General features: G+C 48.1%; 1 protein-coding gene across 1 annotated transcript in view; it reads right to left on the minus strand.

The window, feature by feature from the left end:
• Window positions 1–2,328: 2,328 nt before the first annotated feature.
• Window positions 2,329–12,385, minus strand: part of SMYD3 (SET and MYND domain containing 3) — a 686,329-nt gene continuing 676,272 nt past the window's right edge. The window contains exon 12 of the mRNA XM_040636090.1: window positions 2,329–2,765. Within this exon, the coding sequence (XP_040492024.1) occupies window positions 2,664–2,765 (102 nt within the window). The 3' untranslated portion in view covers window positions 2,329–2,663. The remainder of the gene's footprint in view (window positions 2,766–12,385) is intronic.

Genomic DNA, 12,385 nt, shown 5'->3' on the forward strand with positions numbered 1-12,385 from the left:
TGTCAGATGGTTTTATGATGCTCCGAAGATAATGCCCAGAATCTTCTCCCTGTGGAATCCCAGTGGGCTCCTCTCTCAGAGTGTAACATCATTTCCTGATTGGGCCAGAAGAGAATTCTCCAGACCTGACTCCAGGGCAGGCTCCCCGTATGCCTTCCTCTGTCACCCCTGCAGTGAAGCTGGACCCGGGGGGCGGGGGGCTCTGTGGTCTGTGGCCGTGTGGCCTCGTGTGGCACGGGCCACCCTCTCTGCTGCCCAGCATTCTGGCCTGGCTGGAGGAAGCCGGCCCTGAGCTCCTATAGCGAGCTGGCTTCCCAGGCAGCCTCCTTCCCTGCACGCTTGGCATTCATACGGCCCGGCCATAAATTATGCCCAGTGTGTTCATTTTCAGTTTAAATGTGTTCTCATCCCAGAGGAGCGACTAATGGCGTCAGGTTACTGATGTGCAAAAAGCCTGCCGCTACGATGACTATGGATTAATGAAATCTCGGTCATGGAGGCTGGGGCAGCCATAAATCGTCAGCCACGGGGGACACAGATTTAACACTACACTCCCCGTCCCCTTCCCTTGTCCCCCAAATTATTTTGCTATCAAGATGCTGGGTAAATGTTTACCATTGCCTGTTTGCTTTCTATTAGAAGCCGAGGCAAGCCGAACCCCTCCCTCCTAAGAGAATGTTCTCTCAGACAACGGGACATGAGCGGAGAGGGATCGAAAAGCCTGTCACGCTTTCTCTAGGAGGCGTGAGGGCAAATCGCCTTATCAGGGATTGTCGCTGACGGATAAATTTCCCTCTGAAATTGGCCCACACAGGGTTCTAGCAGTGAACCCTGCTCATTTGGCCTGTGAGTGACGACCCCTGCCTTCTGTTACGGCTTCTTTCTTTCCCTAATGAATTTAAAATGATGATCCAGTGTCATTCCTGCATGCGACTGTGAAAGGTGGCAAGTCTCCTTCTCGTTAGATGAAGGACTCCGGGGAGTCCACTGATGGACCACAGGGAGTTCAACAGTCCCTGATCCTAAGAGCAAATTGTTTGGGTGGCTATGGTTTTCTAGAAAGAAGATCTATGAATTTCACCCGATTCATTGAATGTTCTGGAACACCAACATGGGACTGCTATGTGGATTGCCTTCCTCTCCATAATCCCATGACTTTGCCATAGGATGACTGCGAGAAGGCTACCTGCCCTCGATTCTGGGCTGGCCTTGTGTGCGGCTTTGGCCCATGGGATATTGGCAAATGCAACGCCAGCAGACGTGGGAAGTGCTTGCATACGGAGGCCTGGCTACTTTCTTTTCCTAGAACGCTGCTGCCACATGAACGAGGCGGGGCCAACCCAGTGGCTGCGTGACCCCATCACCCTCCTTTCCCCAGCTGACCTATTGGCAACTGCTGGCCATGAGTGTACCCGGCCACGGTCAGCCACGCCTGGGCCAGCAGAAGCCGGCCGACAGCCTGCGGAAGGTACCAGTGTGCCGGACGTCGTGCCCACTTCCACGATCAAAGCAATCGCCAGGCGTTTGGCACATCGGCTCCAGCTTCCGGCAGTCAGCCTTCTCTGCTGCCAAGCGAGGCTGGCTCCTCCCGGCTCGAGCAGGCCTCCGTGGGTCACCCTGACAGTGGCCTGCACCCGGGGTGGCCACGTGGCTCCTGTGAAGGCGGGAGAATCCCCGGGACTGGGGAACAGGACACCACCCCCAGTAAGTACGTCCTTTCCTTGCTTGTAAAATCAGGTGTGGGTGACCGGAGCCCCCTCATTACTGTACTGACTGCCCGAGCCCATCTAAGCAGGAGGGACGAAACTGCTCACAGGGTCATGGAGCCACAGAAGAAGTCACCCCCTTTTCCCCCCAGAGGAAAAGTTTCTCTGAATTTGAATAACGCAGAAAGGTAGAAAAGCAGGTGGAGAGGAAGAAAGAAGAAACAAAAACATCTGTTTTGAGCTGGGATGCAGGAAAATGGAGCTTTGGGGCGCGCACGTCACATGGTCAGGCCACAGATGTAGGGAAGTTACTAGAAAAAAACTCCAAGAACAGAAAAAGCATGACATGTACGAAACAGTACAAAATGCGCAGAAGCGAGAGTTACACAAAGAGCTGCAAGACATTTGAGAAAACATTTCTTTTTCCTTTTCCATTAAGACTCTAGGAACTTTTCTAGTAACACCTAAGATGACTTCTTTCCAGGATTCGAGACACCATTTTTTTGTATTAGAGATGTATTTGGGAGTAAATAAGGGATACACACGTCACTTACCACAAATAGTAAAGAAAACATCTGAAACTCTTGTTTTCTTGACAAAATAGACAATAAGCTTTTGCTTGTGGAAACATTGATGTTTAATCCAATTATCCCCCCAGATATCCAAGGAGAAAGTTACAACTTGTTCTCTCCTTAACGTTGAGATCTTAAACACTGAAGTCACCAGTGAGGAAGCAGACGATTACTAGACGGCATTTTCAAACAAGGTTTTGATATTTATCGTAATTGTGCTTTTCTACAACTAATGATTCTTGTAGCTTCGCGCTGAATGTCGGCCTTGGTTTATTGTACACGCACAGAGAATCGCGTTCCCAGTAGGGAGGCTCCCACGACAGAGTAGGGTGTGTGATCTCTGTAAGGCATTCAAGAAGGGTAGAAGCCATCCTTCCTGGGCCCCTTAGGACGCTCTTATGTTGGCGTCACATTCTTCTAAAAGTAGGATCAGATCTTCAATCAGGCTGTGCTCTCTGCCATGGGTCACTCTCATAATATCAAAAGCCTAAAGGAAAAAGAAAGAAGATGGATTATGTCAGAGTAGGCAGTTAGTTAGGTTTTAACAGGATGCCTGGAGGCCCGCAAAGGGGGACTCATGGGCAGCTCTGGGGGAGGGGCGGTGGTTAGAGACCTGTCCTGGCAACAGTTCAAAACAGAGCTACAAGAAGCCGGATCCAACCAGACAGGCCCAAGACAAAGAAGGCTGGACACCCTGACCTAGTAAGGGAGAAAAGGCACCAAAAGCTGCTCCCAAGAACAGCCCTCCTCCAGTTAACAGCTGTCCGTAAGACAGAGACCCAGACCCCAGGGCAGGCAGCTCTCCCCTGAGCTGGCCCGTGCTCACATCTCGGGAGCATACGCTCACTTGAATAAACTTACCTGCTTGCACGGCTCAACCGCTGTGCCTGGTCTGTCCTTGAATTCCTTCTTGCCGTGAGACCAAGAGCCTTTGGCAACACCCTGGGGACGGGCTGGGTGGAAGCCTCAGCGTCCGGAGCGGGGAGGGGGGCTCCCCAGTCCACCCGGCAACATCTTGATCCCAAAGTAGGTAGGCCCCTGCCCACTCATCTTTGTCCTGTGATCCCAGGAGGGCGAACCCCGCGGTCCACAGCGAGAGCAGCACTGTGGTTCCCCAAGCCACACAGCAAGGGACGGGGTGAATTTCTAATGTGGTGTTTGGAGCTCTCAGGACTTGAATCCCGCCGGGGTGTGGTTTCCAACAATGATCTTCGGGGGTTGTTGGTGAAGAGGTTCGGCGGGTACTGAGGTTTCAGAAGACTACTAACAATGATGAAGTAATATTAAAGATGAAACACCGTGCTGCCACCACCTTAAAGTGAGATCTCATTTCTGCCTGATGCACTTAGTTCTCATCTTTTTGCGCGGTGATTGCAATGTTGATATTTCCGTGTCTTTGTTTCACGTCCTAGCACATTAAAGCACCAGCGTTTTGACCATCGCTTCCTTCAATCTCCACGTTCAGTCGTCCCCCACTAGGTCGTGTCAGTTCTGCCTCCGTGGTATTTCTAAAACCTGGGTGGCGTGTGACCACTTCCCAAGAGAACGATATAAGGAGTGCTACTGACTTCCAAGACTAGGTGAAAAAGGCCAGACGGCCTCTGCCTTGTTCACGATCATGTTTGCTCCTGAAACCATGAGTCTCTGTGTTGTGAGAAGCCCAAGCCCACGGAGAGGCCACGTGTGGGGCTCTGGTGGACAGTCCTCACTGAGTCCGTCTTCCAGGTCATCTGCATAAAGAAGCGTCCGGGGGCCCCTGGCTGGTTCAGTCGGAAAAGCACACATCTCTCGATCTCAGGGTCGTGAGTCTGAGCCCCATGTCGGGTGTAGAGATGACTTAAAAATAAAATCTTAAAAAAAAAAAAACCAACCCAAAAAACAAGGCGTCCAGATGACTCCAGCTGCTAGCCAGAAGGGAGCCAGGCTCCAGTCTTCCCAGCTGAAACCCCAGACATTGTGGACAAGAGGCAAGCCGTTCCTATTGTGATCTGTTCGAACTCCTGATCCGGAGGGTCTGTGGGCATGATAAAGCGGCGAGTTTACTCTGCACGTTTTGGGAGGGCTTGTTACAGAGCAATGATATTTTTGCAGTCAATAAATTAGAGACAAGCAGTAGAAGCCTGCACTGCCCACTCGGGGGCCAGCGGAGAGGACCAAGCCACCGTACTGAATGCGGACGTGCCCTCAGGAGATGCGTGAAGACGTCACTTGGTGGCTGTTAGGCACCCACCCGGACAAGTTCCTGGCACGTGGGCTCTCGCCTCGGCCGCACAGTATTATCAACCGGGGAGCCTCAGGGAGACCCCAATGCCCAGACCCCACACGTGCGATGCAGGAAACGTGCCCTCGGGGTTGAGAAGGACTGCTACCGTAGCTCTCCACACACAAGAGCAGCTAGTCATGATGCAGTGCGAATTTAGAGCCAGCATAATTACCACTTCAGCGGTCGTGTACGATTAATTCCATCACGTTTACAGACCATCATTCATTCACTAAGCTGTTCTCGGAAACATGGGTCACTTCCGATTTTTACAAACACTGACACGATGTAGCTCTTCCAAATTAGGACGTTTTCCATCTTTGCGGAAGATTTGCTTAAGCTAAATTTCCAGGGACTGCTGGGTAGGAAGAGCTTTGCAGCCAGAGACTGCGGAGCTGGGAAGCAACATGGTCACATCCTCGGAGCCCTTCCTTCCGTGGGGAGGAAACCCAGAGCAGCTAAGCGGTCAGACCCAGGACTCTTTTCCTTGCCTGTGTTCCTGGCCTCCTTCCCGCCTCTTTAAAAGGTTCTCTGTAGCCTGGAATGAAGGCAAACAGGCAGGCAGAGGGCTCTGGATGTAGGGAAGAGACAGGAAGAGGAAGCCCGGCCAGCTCAGGCTCTGGTCTCCAGCCTGGCAGAGAGCAGCGCGCACGCGGTCCAGATGTGATCCCGCAGCCAGCCAGGCCCGGCCCCGGTGACGTCCCGGCTGGCAAACCCCGAGGCTTCTGATGAACTCGAGTGGGTCTGCCCGTGGGCGTACGGTGTCCGCAAGCACATCTGGGGGGGTGTCTCCCACGTTGCAGGCAGCCACGCTCCATGAGATCCCAACCGACACAAGATCAAAAACAAATGTTGGGCCCATTCTGGGAACAAATGCGTCTTGTTTCATCCCCCCGCCCCCCTGGGGTGCGACTCTGGGTCCTCAGGCGGTCTGGACACCTGCGGTCTGAGGCGGAGAGCTGCCAGAAAGCAGGATGGCCGTGGGATCAGAGAGCTGCTTCAAGTCCTTCACAGGAAATCCTCCTACTTGAAAGCTCTCTTGGATGTTCTCGTCCCTTCTACTCAGCAGGGGGCCAGATGTCTCTGGGATCGGGCAGGAGACGAATGGGCCAGAATGCCCTGACCGAAAACGTCTTTGCATCAAGGGAAATAACCCTCCACTGGGCCCCACTAACATGCAGTCCGGACAAAGGTCGGGCCTGACCTGGGAGGGCTCACCTCCATCGCTGTCCCTCACGGAAACCCTCTGCCGGATCAGGGCTGGCCTTGTTGCCCAGGAGGAGGCCCCGAACAGCTTCTTGTGCCCTCCTGGCCGTATTTCCCTAGGTTCCTCCCCTCGAGGATGTCCTGGACATTTGACCAAGAGGCTAAATGACAAAGGTCATCTTCCTAGCACTCTGACGAGGTGAGGTTGATTTGCATGTGTTTAAACATAGCACAGTCTCCAATCTTCCTGTCGGCCTTTCCTCCAGTTAATAAGTTTCACTTTCTTCCAACTTTCGAAATCAGGTCTGCTCCTTAAGAGCTCAAGTTAATTGTGACTGTTCCAGAATCTTCCTGCTCGTCCCACAGCAGGACAAGAACCTGAGTCTCGGCAGGCCGCTTGCAGCCTTGCAGCCTTGTGGAATTTCAGAGCCACAGGCAGGAAGGGGAAGCTGTGTGGCTGTCCCCAGGCCTCCCTCCCACACCTCCACGCCTGCTTCCTTACAAAGGGCCAATGAGGGCCATGAGGCCCAAAGTCCTCACGGTATAGGCTGAGAGGTGGGCACAGGGTGAGCGCTGATCTTCAGGACTCAACCCAGGGCTCCCTCCATGACGGCACTGCACAGCCTCCTCCTACAGGGGAGGGACCCGAGGCTCCCCTATACGCCAACGTGGCTTCCAAGACATCCAGACGGATCGCAGGGTCTTCCCCACCAAGATGCTCGTGACGATGCTCTGTGTTCTCTTACGGGGTGGTGAACGCAGCACAGGAAGCAAAGGCGGGGGCAGGGGGAGACCCCTGGGTGTCATGTGTAAGATCTGAGACGCTGAGATTAGAAGATTTTGTCCACGGGGGTGGCTAGAAGCAGAGAGGACCTAGAGGGTAGAGCTGGGGCAGAGGACCGATTTGAAGAAACTGAAAAAAAACATCGACATCATTCGTCTAGAAGGTGAAACTAAATATAGATACAATTAACAAGCAGACATGATCATTTTATGAGCGATGGGGGGGCGCAGAAGAGAATGGGAGAGAAAGGAAAGGAAGAAGTAGGATTCAGTAATGTGCAAAGCCTGGCAGTGACAGTCTTCTGTATGTGTGCGAACGACATGTCACTCCAGGGGACTGAAGGTGATTGGAGACTCAGGCCTGCTGATGGGGGATATCTGGTCCTTGTCTTGGGCGCCAGCCGGGCGGACAGGTGAGCTGGGGCCACAGTGCTCAGTGATGCAGGATGAGAGCACCCCGTGGCTGTGGGCACAGCTCTCCATGGGGGCCGCAACCCTTCAGCCCAGTGGGAAGAGGGGGAGGGCTTTGCCCTCCAAAATAAGGTCACAGTAAATCCCCGGCAAACCAGAGCAACTCTTTCCGGTAGCTCTGCGTCTCCCCTCGCTCAGCCCCTGCCACCCGCCACACACAAGCATGCCAGAAAGGACAATTGTGGTTTCATTTCCTGCAGCAGTATATAAAACAGATTAAGGAAATATAAACTTGGAGCCGGCTTGCACTGGGAAAAGCTTATCTCTTCCCATTACATTTTATTTTTTTAATAGTAGCATTTAAAAAGAGCCTGCGTGTAATCTTCCGCAGAGGAGTCATTTGAAGCCTCCGAGGGGGCTGCCACACCAGGTACGGACTCTACATGTCACATGAGAGATGGCGGCAATGTCTGTCTGCCACGTGACGGGCGTGGTTCATTCTGGAATAAAGACAGGGTCCCAGAACTGATTTCCATCTTATCCCATCTTTTTAAGTAATTTTCAAATGTGGTCTTATATTAAATATGTTAAAACAAATTATGATTTAACGTTGCAAACAATAGCTTGCTTATTAATTTTTAATACAAATATATTAAGCTTATCAAAGATCTCATAAACTCTCTACCATGAGCCTGAGGGAATCCAATAAATGACTTCCCCAAGCATGATTTAAATATGTATATAAAATGAGAGGAAAAGCAATGCATGCCTGATAAGAACCTCTGGAATCACATCACAAGAGGGAAAAACATGCAAGTTTTCTAACTCTGCACATCTCAGGTTGAAAGCTGAGTGGAGGAGGGGGAGGGCGGACATGGTCTGAGGCATCCAAGACAGGAAATGTAAGAAGCCAGACCTACAAATAACCAGCAGTTCCAGAGCAAGAGCTCTTTACAATGGGCAGCAGAGAATTCCACAGCCTTTGATGACACGCCTGAGCTCAGCAGCGCCCCTGCTGGCTTTGCTCTGCTCTACACCTTGAAGAACCAAGTAGGATCCACAGAAATGACCCGTGTCCCCCGCCTCCCTACGCTGGGAGGCAACACTTAGTGAAAACATGGATCCATTCATTCACTAAATATTGTCTAAGCAGCTCTAACCAGTAAGATGTGGTCTTACCCAGGGAAGGGCTCTGGCACAAGAAGGAGACAGAATTAGAGCAGGGAAGTCTGTGATCAAGGGAGTTGTGAGGCACTGGGTGTCCAGGGGAGGGAAGGATCAGCACAGACCAAGGGGACCTCCGGAGGGGATGCAGATGTGAGCTCAGAGCTGTGCCTTCCACTGGTAGTAAAAGGGCTGCTTCATGTTGCTATATTTAACTAATCAATCAGTTCAATGAGTGTGTATCGAGTACCTGAGAGACCTTAAAGAAGTCATGTCACCACCCTGTGCCTCAGTTTCCTCAATTAAATAATGAAGAGACTGGACTAGAGTAATTCTAGGGGCAAACCAAGTCCCAGACAGAAGTCGGTGGTGTGGATTTGACTTTGTTCCAAATACTGTGTTCTTGATTTCTAATTTAATTCTATGTGGTCAGAGAATTTACTCTGGGCAACTGGAGTCCTTTTATCCTCACTGAGACTTGTTTATGGCCCAGCGTGTGGTTTGGTATATGATCTGTAGGCACTTGAAAAGAGCATGTATTCTGCTACTATTGGGTGGAGTGTTTTATAATTTTTTTTTGAGAACTACCATACTATTTTCCATAGCAGTTGCACAATTTTGCATTCCTACTGGCAATGTACGAGGGTTCCAATTTCTCCACAACCACATGAACACATTTTCTGTTTTGTTTTGATAATAGCCATCCTAAAGGGTGAGAAGTGTGGTTTCTGATTTGCATTTTCCTAATGAATAGTGAGGTTAAGCATCTTTTCATGTGCTTTTTGGCCATTTGTCGATCTTCTCTGAAGAAATGTCTCATCAAGTCCTTGCCCACTTTTTAAAGATTTATTTATATCTATATATCTATATACAGATATATAGATTGATTGTGAGCAGGGGGAGGGGCAGAGGGAGAGGGGGAGAGAATCCCAAGCATACCTGCACTGAGCACGGAGCCTGATGCAGGGCTCAGTCTCATGACCCTGAGATCACAACCCGAGCCAAAATCAGGAGTCGGATGCTCAACTCACTGAGCCACCTAGGCATCCCCTTTGCCCACTTTTTTATTGGGCTGTTTTCTTGTTGAGTTTTAGGAATTCTCTATATATGCTAGATATTGATCCCTTTAGATATGTGATTTGCAAAAATGTCTTATTCTGTGGGTTGCCTTTTTACTGTTGATTGTGCCCTTTGATACATAAAAGTTTTAAATTCTGAAGCAGTCCAATTTGGTTATTTGTTGTTGTTGTTGCCTGTGCCTTTGGTGTCATATACAAGAAATTGTTAAACCCAATGTCATGAAATTTGTCCTTTGTGTTTTCTTCTAAGAGTTTTATAGTTTCAGCTTTTATATTTAGGTATTTGTTCCATCTTGAGTTACTTTTTAAAAACAGTATTAAGGGTCCAACTTCATTCTTTTGCATGTGGATATCGAGTTTTCCCAACATCATTTGTTGAAGAGACTGTCCTTTCCCCATTAAGTGGTCTTGGTACCCTGGTCAAAAATCACTTGAACATATATGTGACAATTTATTTCTGGGCTCTCTATTCTATTCCAATCGGTCTACATGGCCATCTTTTGCTGGTACCAAATTCTTCTGATTACTGCAAGCTTTATAGTAAATTTTGAAATCAGAAAGTGTGAACCTTCCAACTTTTTTCTTTTTCAAGATTGTTTTGTCTGTTGGGGTCCCCTGAGGTTTCACCTGAATTTTAGGATAGAGTTTTCTATTTCTAGAAAAAAATCATTGGGATTTTGATAGAGGTTGCACTCATTCTATGGATGGCTTTGAGCAGTACTGACATCTAACAATATTCAGTCTTCTAATCAAAACCATGGAATGTTATTCTATTTATTTACGTCTTCAATTTTTTTCAGCAATGTTTTATCGTTTTCAGTGTATAATTCTTTCACCTCCATGGTTAAGTTAATTCCCAAGTATTTTATTCCGTTAGATGCTATTGTAAATGGAAAGGTTCCCTTAATTCCTTTTTGGATTGTTCACTGTCATTGTATAAGAACACAACTGACTTTTGCATATTGATTTTATATTCTGCTAGTTTGTTGAATTTGTTCGTTTTCACAGTTTTTTGGTGGCTTACTTAGGGTTTTCTATACGATCATGTTATCTGTGAACAGAGATAATTTTATTTCTTGCTTTCCAATTTGAATGCTTCCACCGTTATTTCTTCAAGTACTCTTTCCACTCCGCCTTCTTTCTTTCCTCCTTCTGGGACTCCAATTTTGCATCTTTGTTACTGGTCCCACAGGTCCCTGAAATTCTGTTCAATTTTACCTTTATTCAGTTGTTTCCTCTGTTTTTCAAGACTGGGGAGCTTCTATTGTTCTATCTTCAAGTTCATTAATTCATTCCTCTGTCCTCTCCATTCTGTTGTAAAGCACCAGTCTGTTTATTTTGGTAACTGTATTTATCAGTTCTTCAATTTCCATTTGCATCTTCTCTATATTTTCTTTGTTTTTAAGATTTTTTATTTATTTGAGAGACAGCAAGAGTCAGAGAAATCACAGAGATAGAGGAATAGGGAGAAGCAGACTCCCCACTGAGCAGAGAGCCCAATGCAGGGCTTGATCCCAGGACCCTGGGATCGTGACCCAAACCAAAGGCAGATGCTCAACCGACTGAGCCACCCAGACACCCTGCATCTTCCTAATATTTTCTATCTTGTTGCTGAGACTTTCTATTTTTTCATGTTTTGAGGGTGTTCATAATTGCTCATTGAGGCATTTTTATAACGGCTGCTTTAAAACCTCTGTCAGCATCCATGGATTGTCTCCCCCCACCCCCAATTAAGATCGAGATGTTCCTGGTTCTTGGTATGACAAGTGATTTTCAATTGAAATCTGGACATTCTGGACATTTGGTTGAGATTCTGAATTTTATTTAAACCTTCTGTTTTAGCTGGCTTTCTTGGACGTTGCTCCAGTAGGAGAATGAAGAGAATAATGGAGAGAAAACACCTTGTCACTGCCAGGTGGAGATAAAAGTCCAGATTCCCCACTTGGCTTCTTATTTGTACTGGGCTTACACTTCCGGTAGGTACATTTCTGCTTGTTTCCTGTAATAGGACTTAATCACTATGCTTTCATTTTACTGACCTGTTATTTAAAGTCTACTTTTTTGGTTCAGAAACATACACTTGAAACCAATATTCTCTATTTGGAAGTCCGCAGAGGGCATTCGTATGTATCAGAGCCCGGGACATTCAAATAACTCTTGGAAGGCATTATGGATGACTATAGTATAACACATCTGTCTGTCCCTCTCTCCATCCCATCTGCCCACATGCTAAGGTGTGATGTCGCACATTTAGAAGATAGCTTTTTAACCCAGAGGCTACAGGCACTTACAGAGTCCAAGGAGAGGCTCCAGGCAGTCCCTGAAGTCCCCGCCCCCACCAGTGTACAAGGTGGTGTGTGTATGCACATTTTTCTCTAGCGACTCAGTGGTTCTTATCAGATTTCTAATTAAGAAGGTGATCAAAGAGCTGAAGAATCACTGTAGCAGATTCAAGAATGGGAACCACAGAATTGCATGCTCTAAATCAGCCATATTGGGGGGCCTTAAATTTAGGGTGTAGGCTGGAGGAGACAGAGACCTGTATGGCTGTGCTTTGAGCTTTCCCTGGATAAGCTAATAGTTCTGTGAGAATGAGAGGAATGTCTAGGACTTGTGACCTGTGCTCCCTGCTCAGGCCCGGCAAAAGCTAAAAAGATCCTCAAAATGTAAAACGTTTCAACAAAATGAAATGAAAAAGGAAACGAACACTACAGTGTAATGTAAAAAACTTACATCTAAATAAAAGATGATTACTGAAGGGCAAGAAGTCTGGTGTTTTCCAACCTGCCCTCACCTAACAAGGCACTAGCAAAGCAGCCAGTCTAGCCCAGGGTGAGGGAGTCAGCAGCGTGCAGAACTCCTAGTAAAGAAACAGGTTCACTGACAAGACAGCCCAGACGAAGACGGTCGCCCGTGAGCTCCAAGAAGTCAAGTTAGTGGCTAACAAAATTCTTCCAAGAAATAAATGGAAAGGAATGAAAACAGATTAGAGACAGGAGAAAGGAGGAGAGAAACACTGCAAATGGACCCCAGGACTGCCCTGGGGCAGCGTTCATAAGCATTTCAGCTGAGCCCAGTGAGATGAAAGCCTAAACCAAATCAGGGTTGGGCTAAGTGGATTCCTTTCCTGGAGGAGGTTGGCCTAATGGAATCTGTAACCAATTTCTGTGTCTGAAGGTTTTCTCATTTCTGCTCCAAAATCAG

The sequence above is a fragment of the Ursus maritimus genome, unplaced genomic scaffold (assembly GCF_017311325.1).
Source record: "Ursus maritimus isolate PB19 unplaced genomic scaffold, ASM1731132v1 scaffold_2, whole genome shotgun sequence".
Taxonomy (NCBI): Eukaryota; Metazoa; Chordata; class Mammalia; order Carnivora; family Ursidae; genus Ursus; species Ursus maritimus.